Genomic DNA, 17,359 nt, shown 5'->3' with positions numbered 1-17,359 from the left:
CCATGGTTTCTGCTGAGAAATCTACGCATAGTCTTATTTGACTTCCCTTGTATGTGATGGATTGCTTTTCTTTTACTGCTTTCAAGATTCTCTCCCTCTTTGACATCTGACATTCTGATTTGTAGTGTCTTGGAGTACATCTATTTGGATCTATTCTGTTTGGGGGTACACTGCACCTCTTGGATCTGTAATTTTAAGTCTTTCATAAGAGTTGGGAAATTTTCAGTGATAATTTCCTCCATTAGTTTTCTCCTCCTTTTCCTTTCTCTTCTCCTTCTGGGACACCCACAGCATGTACATTCATGCGCTTCATGTTGTCATTCAATTCCCTGAGTCCCTGCTCATATTTTTCCATTCTTTTCCCTTTATTTTCGTTTGCTTGTCGGATTTCACATGTTCTGTCCTCCAGTTCACTAATCCTATCTTCTGCCTCTTGAAATCTAACATTGTAGATTTCCATTGTTTTTTTCATCTCTTCTACTGTGCCTTTCATTCCCATAAGTTCTGTGATTTTTTTTCAGACTTTTGATTTCTTTTTGTTTATCCCTTGCCTTTTTTATATCCTCCCTCAATTCATTGATTTTATTTTTGATGAGGTTTTCCATGTCTGTTTGAACATTCTGAATTAATTGTTTCAAATCCTGCATCTCATTTGAATTGTTGGTTTATTCCTTTGACTGGGCCATATCTTTAATTTTCCTAGTATGGTTCGTTAATTTTTGCTGGCATCTAGGCATTTAATTACCTTAATTAATTTATTCTGGAGATTATTTTCACTTTTTTTACCTAGGGTTTTCTTGCTGGATAACTTTGTTGTCTATCTGTTCATTGACATTCAGTTCAGCTTATTCTGGACCTCTAGCTTAGGTTTTATTTAACAGATCAGAATTTTTCAGTTCTTTTTTTCTTGTTTCTTGCTCTGCTTGTATGGGGCCTTTTTCCCCCCTTAGGAGGGTCTACTTAGATATTATAGACCCCAGACAGATTTTCCCAGACCAAACTTGCCTCCTCTCAGGACTAAAGACTCACCTGCATCAGTTTCCCTGAGGGTGAAACCCAGCAGATTCAAAGGCTTTCCTATGAAGCCTCTGGATGCTGCATTTTCTTATCCTGTCCAGTATATGGTGCTTGTCTGCTTGTAGGTCCTACTGGCATAAGGTGTGGTACTTTTAACTTCAGCAGACTCTCCCTGCTGGGGCATGGGGGAGACAGAGGAGATTTTGTAGGCTGGCTTTAATTGCTTCCTTTTTCCAGACCCTGGGGTCAGAATTCCTTGAGAAGGGGTTCCACCTGAGCTGGGCCCCTCCACTCTCCTGTGGAAGGCATTGGCTCCAGAAAAACACTCAAAGAAGCTAAATTCTGCCTATGCCTGGGACAGTTGGAGCCCTAGAAGCCTCGCAGCTGTATCCAAAGAGTAGTCAAGCCATAGAAACACAGCCACAAAAGACAAAGAGAAAAATCCTTTTCAGAGTAGGACCCCCGTTCCTCAGGTTTGCAGTCAAGAGCTTAAGTTGGTATGTTGCTCTGTGTATCTCCGGATACTGTGTGCCCCCTCCTTTCCTTCAGGGCCCAGACCTTTTCAAATCCAAAAAAAAAAAAACCTCTGTTGTGTTTGTTTTTGTGTTTCTTTTTCTGTCATCCCTACCCCCTCTGTGCCGGGGCAAAAACCAGTAACCTCCACTTTTACTGGAGATTCAGCTGAGCTGGAGGCTGATTTTCAATAGTCAGAATTTGTTAATTAATTCCACAGTTGGAGCTTGGTAGAGCTCAGCCCCTGCTGCTAGTAAAGTCTCTTTCCTTTCCCCTCTGGGAAGCAGCCTGTGGGGTAGGGGCACTGGCTGCTGTGGCTTGGGGACTCATGGTTCTGGGTGGGATCACAGCTGGTCCAACTTGTCCAGACTGAGGTACGCTGTATGTCCAGTCACTGATGTGGCCCCGGCCACATCTGTACTGTTCCTGGCTATTTACTAGCTGCTCTGGAGGATGAACTAAATCCCACTCCTCACTAAGCTGCCATCTTGGTCCTCCTCTCAATTCTCTTATTTATTTATTTTTTAATCCGTATGTTTTACTAGTCTGTCATAAGTTAGATAAAAGGAGCATCAGACACAAGGTTTTCACACAGTCACACAGTCACATTGTGAAAGCTATCATTATTCAATCATCATCAAGAAACATTGCTATTGGAACACAGCTCTACATTTTCAGGCACTTCCCTCCAGCCTCTCCATTACATCTTGACTAACAAGGTGATATCTGTTTAATGCATAAGAATAACCTCCAGGATAACCTCTCAACTCTGTCTGGAATCTCTCAACCATTGACACTTTATTTTGTCTCATCTCACTCTTCCCCCTTTTGGTAGAGAAGGTTTCTTAATCCCTTGATGCTGAGTCCCAGCTCATTGTAGGATTTCTGTCCCATGTTTCCCAGGAAGGTTTACACCCCTGGGAATCATGTCCCATGTAGAGAGGGGAGGACAGTGAATTTGCTTGCTGTGCTGGCTGAGAGAGAGAGGTCACATCCGAGCAGCCAAAGTGGTTCTCTTGGGGGTGACTTTTAGGCCCAGTTTTAAGTAGGCTTAGCCTGGCCTTTGCGGGGATAAGTTTCATAGGAACAAACCCCAAGATTGAGGGCTCGGCTTATTGCTTTGGTTGTCCCCACTGCTTGTGAGAATATCAGGAATTCTCCACTTGGGGAAGTTGAATTTTTCCTCTTTCTCACCATTCCCCCAAGGGGACTTTGCAAATACGTTTTTATTCACTGTTAAAATCACTCTGGGATTTATCAGGGCATCACACTGGACAAACCTACAAAATCTCTTGCTATACTCAAGGTTCCATGTACTATGGTGTTCAGTTAAGCTGCACATAAGTTATATTACTTCCTGAACAGATTTTCATTTGTTTTGTTTTTTTTATTTTTTAAGAGAGCCTAAAGTATAAAAGCAGATTTATTATACGGTAATGGATCATCCTTAGAGAAACAGTTGATTCCATTGACAACTTTCCTTGAGAGCTAGGTAACTTGTACTCAGTGCCATAATTACCATCAAATGTAAGATCCAAAATGAAGGGCAAGAGTGCTACTCTTTTCCTTTCCTTTTAATTTTCTTTTTTTTTTTTTTTTTTTGAGGCGGGGGTGGGGAGGAAAAAGGGTGAAGAGTGAGGGAAAGAACTTATTTTTTAACTCAGGAGTTTTGAATAAATCCCAAGTCTCTCTGTGTAAATGAAAATGAGTAACTTCACTACTCCAGAAAAAAAATAATTAATCCCAAAGTCATTTATTTTGGCTTTAGGATAGACTAGCATTTGTGTCAGAATTTCCTGTCTAATTACTTTTGCTTAAGCTTATTTTAAAATTGTTTAAATTCCTTTAGTATGACAGCCTAAGAAAGTAGGGGGTAGGGAAATGGAGCGAAGGTGGTTGAGAAAAGGACACAGGTGGATTCTGAACTAGAATTTCAGTTGCTATATAACAGCCTCCTTCCTAATACACTGTTAGTAGGAGAGCAAAATTGGTTTCAGCTTTCTGGAGAACAATTTAGGCAAAATATACTTTAAAAGAAAAAAGTCTTGTGCAGTGTGTTGGTAGCTCAGCAGGCAGAATTCTTGCCTGCCATGTTTGATTCCTGATAAAAAATTAAATATGTTTAAAAGCCTTACCCTTTGATCCAGTAATTACACTTCTAGGAATCTGCCGTAAGGGAATAATCAAACAAGCATGCAGAAATGTAGGTATAAAGATAGTCATCACATTTACATCAGCAAAAAAAGAAAAAGAAAGCAACTTAAAACATTGAATAAAGGATTGAATAAAGGGAATTGATTGATTAAAGTATGCAACTGTTATCTCTATGGTATGTAGTTGTGTTGTCAGAATCATATACTTTAAAAAAATAGTTACTATATTTTGCTAAGTGAAAAAGATACTTTAAAATCACATATACAATTTGATACAGTATATAGAAGTAGATAAATACCAAGAAAAAGAGAACTAGGACACATTATGCAGTGTTAATAATTGTATTGCTGAGTAGTGAAATTATGGCTGATTGGTATTTTTTTGCATTTTTCAGGTTTTCTGCTTAAACATATATTGCTTTGTAATTAGAGAAAGTACCTATCATTTTTAAAAAGCACATATATATATATATGTTTAACGTATCAATGAAAAGTAAAATGTTGCTATATACTACCCACAAAGTGAGTAATCTGAAGGCAAACCATTTAAATTGAGTGTATTTTTTAACTTTTATTTTTTAGGGCAGTTTGAATGTATTTTATTCAGGGTCACATTCATACATGTGAATTAGCAGCAGTCATGCTGAGAACATACCATAGATTAAATTGCTTCCCAAGTAAAACAACCACATCCAGTCTGTGGTGACACAATTTGATTATAACATGGAAGTCCTGTTTTATGATAGTCACATTAAAGCTTCAAGACCAGTAGGTTTTCTGTGAATTATATGTAAAAAAATGTTATTGCCCAAATAACTTGTAACAATACTGGGAAACCTTTTAAATCATCCTTAATCTTCTAAAAGCAATTCTCAGTGAATTTTTTACTGTTTCCCTGACTTCATCTTCTCATTATCATCAACTCAGTACTCCAAATCCAAAGGTCTAAATGGGGAGAGAGAGAAAGTGTAAGGGAAATGATGAAGATAACCATAAATCTCTGGTGACCAAAACAGCTCTTGGCTCACATGTTAAAGAACTCAGCTTTATATGACCAGCCACAGGTAAAACTTGTTTTTCACTATTTACAAGCCTCAGCTCTGTACACATGATGAGGTTCTCTTTATTTACACTTCCTAAATTCCTGAGACACTGTGTGCCTTCGCTGAAGCAAAATGCTTGTTGGTCTGGCTTCCTGTCATCTAAGTCAGATTGAAAAGCCTTTTGTGATTAACTCAGCCACAGTTTATCCTTTCATATTTGGAACATCAGTAGGAGGTTTTGATTAGTTTATCCAAGTTTTGAGCAGTGACCCAAACAAACTACACATGATGGAAAGAGCAGATGAAGTTAGCTCTTTGAACACTAAATCGAATCCCAGTTCTAACACCAGCTGGGACCTTGAGCAAGTTCACTTAATAGACTGGTGCTTCGGTGTCCTCATTTAATTAGGAGAGTGGTGGTCTTCCCATCTCATCTCAGGCTGTTCTGTCTTGTATCAACGAGGGTCTCCATAAAGACATGCTTCACCTACTTTGTTTCTGACAGTTTCCTTATGCTGCCCCACCTCCCCAAGAACCAGTGAAGACTCTGAGAAGCCTGATCAACATCCGAAAGGACACACTAAGACTAGTCAAGTAAGTTCCCAAATGCCCTGGACAGGTTCCAGGGCCCTCCTTCTTGCAGGGGTGGTAAACTCACCAGGAGACACATATGGCTGTTTCTGCCAGGCCACAAGCCAAGGGAGCTGTGCTGGCACTGACAGCCACCAGCAGGCTCGTTTCGATTGGGTCTTTCATACTTTTTCTGAGTTTGTTTATGAAGAACTTTCACCTTTCTGGAAGTAGTCATTATTACTCCCATTTTACTGATAAAGACAAAAGGAACTGTTTGAAGGAAAAGTTGGATTTTGCAGTCTCCAGCTAGTCTATGCAAAAATAATATATATAAACTTGGGATATGAAATACTCCTTGTATTGCTTAGTGTACAGATTATATATTTTTAAAATTTATTTTTAATCTCATGTGCCCTTTCTCTGAGGAACTTATAGTGCCTGTGTTGGTTAGTTTATTATTATCATCTATATTAAGTATTGCTAACATTTGCCTTCTTTCTGCTGTCCACAAAGGAGTGTAATTTTAATTACAATTAATTGATGCTGCCTTTCAGATGTTGTGTTGTTGAGGCTCCTTGGTTCCTGGGAAGATAGATTTGTTTAGGATATATCAGAAGTCTCCAGTGTTTCTTTATGGCAAGGAAGTTGACTCAGACCATTTTACACTTGTAGAGGTCGGGCTTGTCAACTTTAGGAGGTTTGTTCCTCTCTACTAAAAATTTTTAATATGGCAGCTTTATTGAGATACAATTCATATACCCTACATTTTACTCATTTAAAGTATACAATTTAGTGGAGTTTAGTATATTCAAAATTGTGCAGCCATCACCCGTTTAAGAATACTTTCAGATATCTTATGGATCTTACAACTGGAGGCGGTTTTATGGACCTTAAACCTAAAGCAAGAGCACTGAAGAAGGAAATAAATAAATGGGAACTCCTCAAAATTAAACACTTTTGTGCATCAAAGAACTTCATCAAGAAAGTAGAAAGACAGCCTTCACAATGGGAGACAATATTTGGAAATGATATATCAGATAAAGGTCTAGTATCCAGAATTTATAAAGAGATTGTTCATCTCAACAACAAAAAGACAGCCAACCCAATTACAAAATGGGAAAAAGACTTGAACAGACACCTCTCAGAAGAGGAAATACGGATGGCCAAGAGGCACATGAAGAGATGCTCAATGTCCCTGGCCATTAGAGAAATGCAAATCAAAACCACAATGAGATATCATCTCACACCCACCAGAATGGCCATTATCAACAAAACAGAAAATGACAAGTGCTGGAGAGGATGCGGAGAAAGAGGCACACTTATCCACTGTTGGTGGGAATGTCAAAGGGTGCAACCACTGTGGAAGGCAGTTTGGCGGTTCCTCAAAAAGCTGAATATAGAACTGCCATACGACCCAGCAATACCATTGCTAGGTATCTACTCAAAGGACTTAAGGGCAAAGACACAAACGGACATTTGCACACCAATGTTTATAGCAGCATTATTTACAATTGCAAAGAGATGGAAACAGCCAAAATCTCCATCAACAGAAGAGTGGCTAAACAAACTGTGGTATATACATACGATGGAATATTATGCAGCTTTAAGACAAGATAAACTTATGAACCATGTAATAACATGGATGGACCTAGAGAATATTATGCTGAGTGAATCCAGCCAAAAACTAAAGGACAAATACTGTATGGTCCCACTGATGTGAACGGACATTCGAGAATAAACTTGGAATATGTCATTGGTAACAGAGTTCAGCAGGAGTTAGAAACAGGGTAAGACAATGGGTAATTGAAGCTGAAGGGATACAGACTGTGCAACAGGACTAGATACAAAAACTCAAAAATGGACAGCACAATAATACCTAATTGTAAAGTAATCATGTTAAAACACTGAATGAAGCTGCATCTGAGCTATAGGTTTTTGTTTTGTTTTGTGTTGTTTTGTTTTGATTTTACTATTATTACTTTTATTTTTTTCTCTATATTAACATTCTATATCTTTTTCGGTTATGTTGCTAGTTCTTCTAAACCAATGCAAATGTACTAAGAAATGATGATCATGCATCTATGTGATGATGTTAAGAATTAATGATTGCATGTGTAGAATGGTATGATCTCTAAATGTTGGGTTAATTTCTTTTTTTCCGTTAATTAAAAAAAAGAAAAAAAAGAGAGAAGGGATAATTGGAGATGAAGGGATACAGACTGTACAACGGGACTGGATATAAAAACTCAGAAATGGACAGCACAATACTACCCAATTGTAATGCAATTATGTTAAAACACTGAATGAAGCTGCATGTGAGGTATAGGTTTTTTGTTTTTGTTTTTTTTGTTTTTTTTCTTTCTATTATTGTTTTAATTCTTATTCTGTTGTCTTTTTATTTCTTTTCCTAAATCGATGAAAATGTACTAAGAAATGATGAATATGCAACTATGTGATGTTATTAAGAATTACTGATTGTACATGTAGATTGGAATGATTTCTAATTGTTTTGTTAATTCTTTTTTTAATTAATAAAAAAAAAAAAAAAAAAAAAAAAAAAGAATACTTTCATCATCCCAAAAAGAAACCATGTGCCTGTTAGCAGTGGCTCCCCATTCTCCCCCAATCTTCTGCAGTCCTAGGCAACCACTAATCTATTTTATGTCTCTCTATGTTAATTTTTCATATTTTATTTACATTTAAAATATAAAATATTTCATATTTTATTATAAAAAATAATTTCATATTTATTTGCCCCTGAAGTTTTCTACTGCTTCCCCAACTTTAATTCTCTCTTAGCCTGGAGCAAACTCAGGAAAAGAAGGAGCCAGAGAGGCACTTGCCTACAGCAGAACAGTCTGCAGCTCAGTCTTCACCTTCCATGGGGGAGCTCCCAACAGAAAACTAGATGGAGGCTAATGCATCTCAGGAGTCTGCCCCTACAGCTGCCCTACCCACTTTGTCTCTCTGGTCCCATGTGCCATGTTGATTTATTTGGTGGAAACAGCTTCCAGGCCCTAAGCTGTGGGGATGTCCTGGCTGCTGCATGGCAGCTGCTGTAGACTAGAGTGAAGTAGCTGTGAGGTGCTAGAAGAACCAGACTTTGAGGCGGAAGACATGTTCTGAATTACAGGTTTCTCATCCATAAAACAGTGATGATAAAACAATCTTGTTTTCTGAGATTGTGGGAATAAAGTAAAATCTGATTTTCAGAGTTCCATATTTCTCAAAATCCCACTAAGTAACAATAAAAGTATTTTTTAAAGGCATAAATCCATAAGTATTGGAAGAATGGGAGAAGAGAACAGCAACAAAATTTTAGAAGCTGAAAAGCAGATGGTGAATGTTCAGTGATTTAGTAGACCCAGACATCAGAATCCTGAGCCAGCAAAAGGAAAAGCTGAGACCCAAACAGTTTATATTGTGTTATCCCCAAAAGGCTTAGACATTGGCAGTGTCAGATACCTTTGGAAGTGGAAGTAACTAAATTGAGGTTAAATGAGGATTGGTGGAAAGTCTGTTGGAAAGGTTCTCAGATGCCCTTCCTTAGACCATGCAGCCAAATGACTGCCCAACCCACACCCTGGCAAAAGACCAGGGAATTATTCTCACTGGAAAGGTTAGAGCAGAGAATCTCTGGACTAGTGAGACCTAGGCATGGCTAAAGGCCAGGCTCAGTACTAAAAATAGAGGAGGTAAGTGAACCTATGCATACTGGATGCTGAGCCCTCCAGCCTGCCTCCAGCCCCCCCACCCCCACCCCCACCCCCGCTCCCAGAATGCCAGGACCCAGACCTTTGTCAGAAGAAAGGAAAACTTTTCTCTGGGAAAGCTGAAGACCTTAAGTAGAAAGACTTAAAATAATGCCACGGAAGTTCCCTTGACAAACAGCCAGCCAGCTGTGAAACTTAGAGTCCCCATCTTCCCTCAGTGTACTCAGTCAGCTGCTTAACATTTCTTAAATATGAGCAGACAATCTGAAATTCCTACATCTGTGAAGAACACCTGTTATATAAAAGATGGTGACACCCTTGGTCCCTCCACCCTGCTAGATCCGAAGAGAAGATGTCTCTATGTTGCGGAGGCGCTGCCCTCACACTGGGGCCTGGGTATTTGGAAGGTATTTATGCAGTCAGATCAGAGCACTGAGTTCCTTGCCGGAAGAAAAAAAGGAATTTTTATGGAATGGACAAGACCTTCAAGATTTTGTATCTGGTAATCTTGCAGAGAGCACACTTGGGTTTAATATAAAGGAAACTTAAAACCCCAGAAAGGAGAAAGTTTAAGACTACCTCCATGGTTAAAGACAGAGATTCCAATGAAGAACAATTACAATAAGCTGAAAAATACATTGCAAAATTTAGATCTCCATATAGTATGTGAAGAAGCTCAGTGTCTCAATATTGGTGAGTGTTGGAGGGATAGAAAATATGCCATAGCCGCAATCTTGTTGATGGGTGACACGTATACAAGAGGTTGTAGATTTTGTTCTGTTAAAACTGCAAGAAATCCACCTCCACTGGATGCCAGTGAGCCCCATAATACTGCAAGTGCCCTTGCAGAGTGGGGTCTGGATAATGCTGTCCTGACATCTGTGGATTGAGATGGTATGCCTGATGAGATGGCTGAGCACTTTTCAAAGACTGTGTCATGTTTAATGGAAAGGAATCCAGAATTTCTTGTGGAATGCCTCACCCCTGATTTCTGAGGAGATCTTAAAGCAATAAAGTTGCTCTGTCAGGATTAGATATGTATGCACATAATGTTGAAAAAGTTCCAGAATTATAGAGGAAAGTTCATGATCCTTAGGCCAATTTTTACCAGTCTCTGCATGTACTGAAACATGCCAAGGAAGTTCAGGCTGATGTTATTTCTAAAACATCTATAATGTTGGGTTTATGTGAGAGTGGTAAGCAAGTATATGCAACAATGAAAGCACTTCATGAGATAGATATGGGCTGTTTGACTTTAGGAAAATATACGCAGCCAACAAAGCACTACCTCAAGGCTGAAAATACATCACTCCTGAAAAGTTCAAATACTGGGAAAAAGTAGGAAAGAACCTGGCTTTCATCATATTGCCTGTAATCCTCTGGTGCAGTCTTCATATAAAGCAGGTGAATTTTTCCTGAAAAATCTAGTGGCCAAAAGAAAAGCAAAAGCCATCTAAAATTTAAGCAAACAAGACCTTTAAGATTATAGGAATCTTAAAAATATTATTTAAGTTGGTAACAGAGATGAAGCCAGAATGCCCAGACTCTAGTGGATGTACCCTGTCTCTTTCTGTTTAAAAAAAAAAAAAAAGAGTCAATAAGTGTATGAATTTAATTATTTTTTAAAAGACAGTGACAAATGAAAGACCAGAAAAAAAAAAAACACAACTAAACAATAACAAAAACTATGCAGAAAGAAGAAAACGTCATTAATAGCCTCAGACACATGAAAAGGTATTTCCTTTGTATTTCATGGACCCAATGACACAAGTGTTTAGGAAACAAAAAGGAAATTATAAACATAATAGCTGAATTTAAAAGCTCAATAGAATGGTAAGAAGAAAAGGTGAAGAAATATTCTAGAAAATAGAGCAAAAAGGCAGAGAAATTGAAAATAGGAAAGAAAAGATACAAATAATAGAGCAGCAGCTTAGAAGTTCTGACACCCAATTACTATTACTGGTAATTTCTATACTGGTATAAAAGAGAGACTATAGAAGGAAGGAAATCATCAGTAACAGGCATAATTTAAGAAAATTTCCCAGAACTAAAGGGCATACATTTCTAAATTGAAAGGACTACTGATTGCCTAGCATGGTGGATGATAAAGAGGAGATTCTATAAATTATAAGGAAGAACAGATTAGTAATTGGAAGGATTTCACTCTGTTGAGAGCAACACTGGAAGCTAAAAGATAATGAAGCAGTGGTTTCAAATATCTTTTTAAAAGTGTTCGTGATCTAGACTTCTTAACTTGGCCAAACTTTCAATGAAAATAAAAGCAAAATAAAAGCTTTCAAAGGGTTTATCCCCCAGTACACCCTTGTTCAGGAAGCCAGTGAAGGATATGCTCTAGCAACATGAAAAAATAACCAAGAAAGCCATGAGATGCAGGAAACATGAGATTCCAGAGGTGAAAGGCAAAAGGGAGTCATCACAAGAATGATGGGGAGGAGTGGAGATTCCAGAATGGTGGCTCTGTGCCAGGTACGGAGGGCCAAGGGTCCAGATGGGAGCAGGACGGAAGGCTTCAGAAGGGCCCCTCCTCAAGAAGACAGAATGAATACAACACCTGATACATCTGAACATCTTGAGAGATTCAGTAAGCCAGCAGAGAGTTTGGGTTTGAATTAATGATAAGTACATAGAAAACAAAACAACTGAATAAAACAAGATGATTATTAACTCTATGAGAAAAACTTATTCAAGAAGAGAAAAATAATCAGAGACTCTGACTATGCTGTGAACACTATTTGTATAATTGCAATAATGTAGACTCTGAGTACTGAACTAAATTGTGATACAGCTAATATTGGAAGAATGGGGGAATACCTATATAGGGCAGAATGGGAGAGAAAAATAAATCCTCATTTCCACAGTAGGAAATCAATAGATAATTCCTAAAACTGAAAAATCAAGGAGCAATAACCCAAGCAAGATATTTAGAAACATGTAGGTTAAGTGCCAAAATGGTCAGCAAAAAGGAGTAAAAGTGGTTTCCTATCAAGAGCAGGAAAATGGCCTGCTGTTTTTTATAATAAGCCTTGTGGAAACTATTTAAGTTATGTGATTAATAACTGAGTAAACTAAAATCTTAAAAAAAAAAAAAAAGCCTGGAAAATGCACGAGGATGTTAATTATAGTTCTGTGAAATATCAAAAATAACCTCAGTGCCCAACAACCGTGGTAATGAAGTACTCTGCAGTCATTCCAAATGAAGATACAGACCTATGTAAATGACCATGGAGGAAAGTCCACGATACATTAATTTTTAAAATGATGATTACATTTTAAAATATTGATGTGCTCGCCAAAAAATCCTGCATCTTTTGTGGTTTTCTAGATGTGCTGAGGAAGTAAAGAGCCCTGGAGAAGAGGCTGGCAAAGCTAAAGTCCACTACAATGTAGAGTTCACCTTTGACACTGATGCTCGAGTGGCCATCACCATCTATTATCAGGCCACTGAAGAGTTCCAAAATGGTATTGCCAGGTAAGGGGGCAGGAGACCAGGTGAGGGGCTTTCTTTCCACACAGCTTAGAGTCTATGTTCACCTAGAGGGGAAAACATTCTTTTTTCTTCCCAGGTGAGATTTGGTTCTTGAATTTAGATTTTCTTCTACAAAGCCCTACTTTTTAACCTTTTCTTTTTAAATTGTGCCATCTTGGTACAGTGACAGATTGTAGTATAGACCTTTAGGTCATTCAATGCTGTTAAAAATATATTAATGTAAACCTACAACTTTTTCATTTAAAAAAATGAGAGAAAAAAAACCCTGGAATAATAACACTTCCTTTATGGGTTACTATGGAAATTAAATGAGATAATGTCTATAAAGGTAGTAGTATATAACAGGTTGTCTCAATAAATTTCAGCTCATTTTATGTTTATTGAATTTGGGCTATTAATTACTTATTTATAATCACTGACTCGTTCTCACCATCCCCTGCTGACTAAGAATGCTTTTCCCATTTGTCTGAAAGTGATGTCCAGCCTGAGAGCACACAGAATAGGAACCAGAAGGCGTAGGGCTTAGGTCTGCTGCTGCCAGTAACTTACCATGTGACTTTTCCATCTCTAAACCTCAGTTTCTCCATATATTAAATAAGGTCCTTTTTGGCTTTGACACTCTGAAATTCTTTGACCTAAGCCTTGAGCAGAGTATTAATTGGCCATAGGAAGCACAGGCTTCAATACCACATTGCATCTGGAAAGCCGCTATTTATTAGGGTTCTGAAAGGAAGGGCAATCTCTTAAAGTGGGCATTAAAATGCCCCTTTAGATTTACCAGCCTATCTCAGGATCAGCGTTTCCTCGGGGCTGCACCACCAAGAAGCCTGCTTCCCTACCCAGCCAGGAGAAGCATGCATCTTCATCTGCTGTTCTGGTGGCTGCTTTACCACTTGACTTGGGTTTGAGTACACAGACACTCTAGCCAAGGGCCCTCCCCCAAAGGAAAGCAGAGTGACTGCAAAAAAAGCTCCACCATACATATACAAACACATACACACACATTAGACTGTCTTTCTGTGAATGTGTGGGTTGAATGGAGAGGTTTAATCACATTACTGAGTAAAAACAAAGGGAATGGATTATAAAGGAGCCTGTTGATAATTGAGAACAGGAAGAAGACAGAGGAAAGTATCAGATCCTTCTCAGCCAGATGCTAACTTTTGCTTTGCTTTTTGCTTTGATCAATAGTTACATCCCAAAAGACAACAGCCTGCAGTCGGAGACCGTGCACTACAAGCGTGGGGTGTGTCAACAGTTCTGCCTCCCCTCCCACACCGTGGACCCCTCTGAATGGGCTGAAGAGGAGGTGAGCTGCCTCTGGTGCAGGTGGAAATCCTCACCGTGCTCGGAAGGGCTAACAGCAGAGGGGCTGCCCAGACTCTGCTCAAAGGGCATCCTCACTTTCAGCCTTATAATTTCTTATAAGACCTAAAAAGTTCTGCTTATTTCACATTTAAGATATACTAAGTTCGTTTATTTTCTATTCCAAAGTAGCCATTATCCTAGGAGATTTTATGAAACCTGTGCTCAGAGAATGTAATTGCAGTTTTAAGTTTAAAAAACTTTACATGTATGGAATTTTTTTAAATAAATTAGCTGGTGGCCTTCAATTAAATGGACTTAGGTAATTATGAGATTGCTGAATGAGGAACAGAGATGAGGATAATGCTTCTTGAAAGGACCTTCCTTTATGATGGATAACTTTTCCATTTAAATGTGTTAAGTCCTCATTTTTTCTTTTCTTTCCCTTTAGCTTGGCTTTGATCTGGATCGAGAGGTTTACCCTTTAGTGGTACATGCTGTAGTGGATGAAGGCGATGGTATGGATAATTTATGTCTTCTTTTGCTATACATATTCCCCTTTTGTGGCACATGGTCCTAGCAGCAGCTGTGGTCCTAGAACAACATGCCTTCTTCGTGGGTATATGCAAAGCAGTTTGCATATCCTCTTGTGTTCATGATTCCACGTTCCCCAGGCTGGTGTGGATGGTTTGGGTTATATACTCGTGACAATCCTTGATGTTTTGGCTTGCTAGATTATAGAGAATTAGGGAAGATGAACGGGCATCACGATGTATTGTTTGACTTTCTTCTTTGTCACTCATGTGCCTTTATTTCTTTCAGAGTATTTTGGCCATTGCCATGTATTGCTGGGTACTTTTGAAAAGGTAAGTGAGTAACTTTACAGGGCCTCACTTTATTATAATATTTAACTCTTTCTTTCATGTGAAGACAAGTGTATCCCTTGCTTGCTGGCTGCATGAGCTCAGCAGAATATGTCTGTCTCAGAGTTTGTGGAGTTGAAAGAGCATCACACTGGGGTCCACACTGAGTCTAGTTCTGGCTCTTTCCCATCTTGCTGCATGACCTTCCACTCCCTCAGCCTCAATCGCCTCTTCTTAAAATGCAAGGGTTAGATGGAATAACTGTAAGACCCTCAGCCTTAGAATTCTGAATTCCCCTGGGTTTGTTCAAGAACACCGATAATCAAGAAAAGTCACAAAGGAGGATGGGACATTTCATTGCCCTCTCTTCGTTGTCCTAACTGCCACTTTTTCATTCCAGCACACAGACGGAACTTTCTGTGTCAAGCCCCTCAAACAGAAACAAGTAGTAAGTATTTGAGGATTTGAGGGCAGGGATTGTTGGTGTCCTCCACATTGTTGTGGGGTTTTTTTTACTTTTTTTTCGCTAAACCTTATTCCTTGCCTCCATCCTGCCCTGTTTTTCAAATAATTAATAAAGGGAGTGCTCTCATGTATTAGAAACTACTTGGGTGGCCTGAAAAGAATAGTGATATTTGGCAATTTTATTGTTCCAGAATTGGAACAATGCCTCATTGGCATTGAGGCAGCCATTATCTCTGAGCAAAGAACTTGAGTACAAAAAGGATAAGAGTTGTCTCCTGACAAATTTAGGAAGAATTCTCTTTTTATTTAAAATGCTAGGCAAGAAACATTTCCAGCAAAAGTATAAAGTATCAGGGTCCAGTTATGGGCCAGTTAAACCTCTTGACTTAATTTATCCCACCATTCATTTTCTGAAATTCAAAGTTTGCTGGTTGTCTGCCTTAGCAGAAGGATCAACAGATTATCCATGTGTCTGCTAGAAGTCCTAACCCCTAGTGGGTGCCAGCACTTTTCTCTCCACTTTTGCAGAGGTAGGAGGAGACATCAGGTGTATCACTAGAGTTAAATTGGTCATGGAGGATGAAGGAGGGGAAGTGGTGCAGGTGGCATGGACACGGGGGAAAGCTGAGGTGTAGGCCACTATAAGTTAGTTAATAATGTCCTTTTCAATATAATCACTAGGTTAAAACAAATTTTAAGAGGGTCAGAGAATGAAACACATCCTGAACCCAGGGTACTAGTAACCTTACCTCACAAGGCCAGGCCTTAATGAATTTCCTTGTGAGTAAGTCCTGATTCTTCAGGTGGCAGCTGGAGGACCTAGGTAGGATGGAAAGGTTAAAGGAAAATGTTTTAGCTCTTTTCTTGTTATAGCATTGGCCTTAGCAACAGACTTTGTCAAACTAGAAAGTGGAAATTGATTTCAGTGTCAAGAAACAAGGGAAAGCCAACTTTGGCCCTGACATGACCCAAGATAGTTGGCATTGGAAGTTGGGTTTTAAGAAACAGAGGACCAAGAGGGGTGATCTTGCTCCAAGTTTGAAACAGGGCAGCCCTCGGGGGTGTGGAGGGGCAGGGCTGAACTGGGCTCTTGTGCAAGGTCTTGCTCTCTCTCTTTGGTATCTACATTCTTCTCTCCCCTCTTTTTCCTTGCCTATATCATTTCCTCTATCTTTTATTTTTATAATGTTTAAACTTAAATTTTATTATATAACCAAAGCTTATTGTATAAAGATTAGAAAATTCACATAAAGAAAATGAACAAAAATTACCTGAAATTCCTATGTCTACCACTCTAAATATTTTGATGCATATCCTTCCATTCCTTTCTCTAGCCTTCTAAACTGTCCATTAGAGTGAGTTGCAGTGCCAGTTTTAGTATCATAAACTTTTATGTTCCCCGTTGAATATGAGTGAATTAAACATTTGATTATTTCCTCTCTCAAAGAGAAAACATGAGGAAATAAAAGCATCCCTTACTTGTCCAGGCTTTGATAGTATTCATTGTGAATCAGTAGTCCTTGGTTACCAATGGAGAGTTGGGGGAGAGTTCCCACTCTTGCCTCTCTGTCGGGCCAGCCTGTCCTTGAACTTTTCTGTTTGCTCTTCAGGTAGATGGGGTCAGCTACCTCCTTCAAGAAATCTATGGAATTGAAAACAAATATAATACACAAGATTCTAAGGTAAGTTTTAGCCAACATTTTGAATGTGTTCTTTTCTCCAGGAGGCAGAGTGAGACATTCTCTGACAAAGCCAGAATCTAGGAATTTAGTGTGCCAAACTCTGGAATCATTGGTCCTAGAAGGTCATTTTCTTGTTCCTCATTTCAGATTATATTTATATCACTTTGGAAATGAGCAAAAACAGGCTGGTGGATGGTTTGGGTTTGCTTTTCTCCTGCAGAGCTCTGTTCAACTTTGTTTCCTGGCAGGGTTCTTATATTACCCTTTTAGCTTTCCCTGTTTGGTCTCCTGGGTATCACCTGCTAGCTCAGACTATTAGAGAGGACCAGATCTGAGGCTCATAGAATGACCTTGCGTGGTTAGTCCCTTCCCCTTCACTTTAGGTAAACATTTCCCCCAGAATAAATGAAACTAAGTATTTGAAAGCACTTGGTAAACTATGGAGTCCAGTATAGATACAAGATTTTGTTCTTATTACTTGTCTCGGCCCTTCAGCCAAGCTACCTTGTAAATAAAATATATGA

At 38.9% G+C, this 17,359-nt stretch overlaps 1 protein-coding gene and 1 pseudogene across 4 annotated transcripts in view; both read left to right on the top strand.

Annotated features, from left to right (window-relative positions):
• Window positions 1-17,359, top strand: part of RNF157 (ring finger protein 157) — a 148,762-nt gene that overhangs the window by 104,245 nt on the left and 27,158 nt on the right. For all 4 annotated transcript variants that reach the window (XM_077163895.1, XM_077163898.1, XM_077163896.1 and 1 more), the window contains 7 exons: window positions 5,232-5,320; window positions 12,356-12,502; window positions 13,712-13,829; window positions 14,277-14,343; window positions 14,648-14,691; window positions 15,089-15,136; window positions 16,764-16,835. In XM_077163895.1, the coding sequence (XP_077020010.1) occupies window positions 5,232-5,320; window positions 12,356-12,502; window positions 13,712-13,829; window positions 14,277-14,343; window positions 14,648-14,691; window positions 15,089-15,136; window positions 16,764-16,835 (585 nt within the window). The remainder of the gene's footprint in view (window positions 1-5,231; window positions 5,321-12,355; window positions 12,503-13,711; window positions 13,830-14,276; window positions 14,344-14,647; window positions 14,692-15,088; window positions 15,137-16,763; window positions 16,836-17,359) is intronic.
• Window positions 9,122-12,347, top strand: LOC143687173 (lipoyl synthase, mitochondrial pseudogene; annotated as a pseudogene).

Source organism: Tamandua tetradactyla, chromosome 6 (assembly GCF_023851605.1).
Source record: "Tamandua tetradactyla isolate mTamTet1 chromosome 6, mTamTet1.pri, whole genome shotgun sequence".
Classification (NCBI taxonomy): Eukaryota; Metazoa; Chordata; class Mammalia; order Pilosa; family Myrmecophagidae; genus Tamandua; species Tamandua tetradactyla.
Note: the sequence above shows the minus strand (reverse complement) of the source record. Positions and strands in the feature narration are given on the sequence as shown.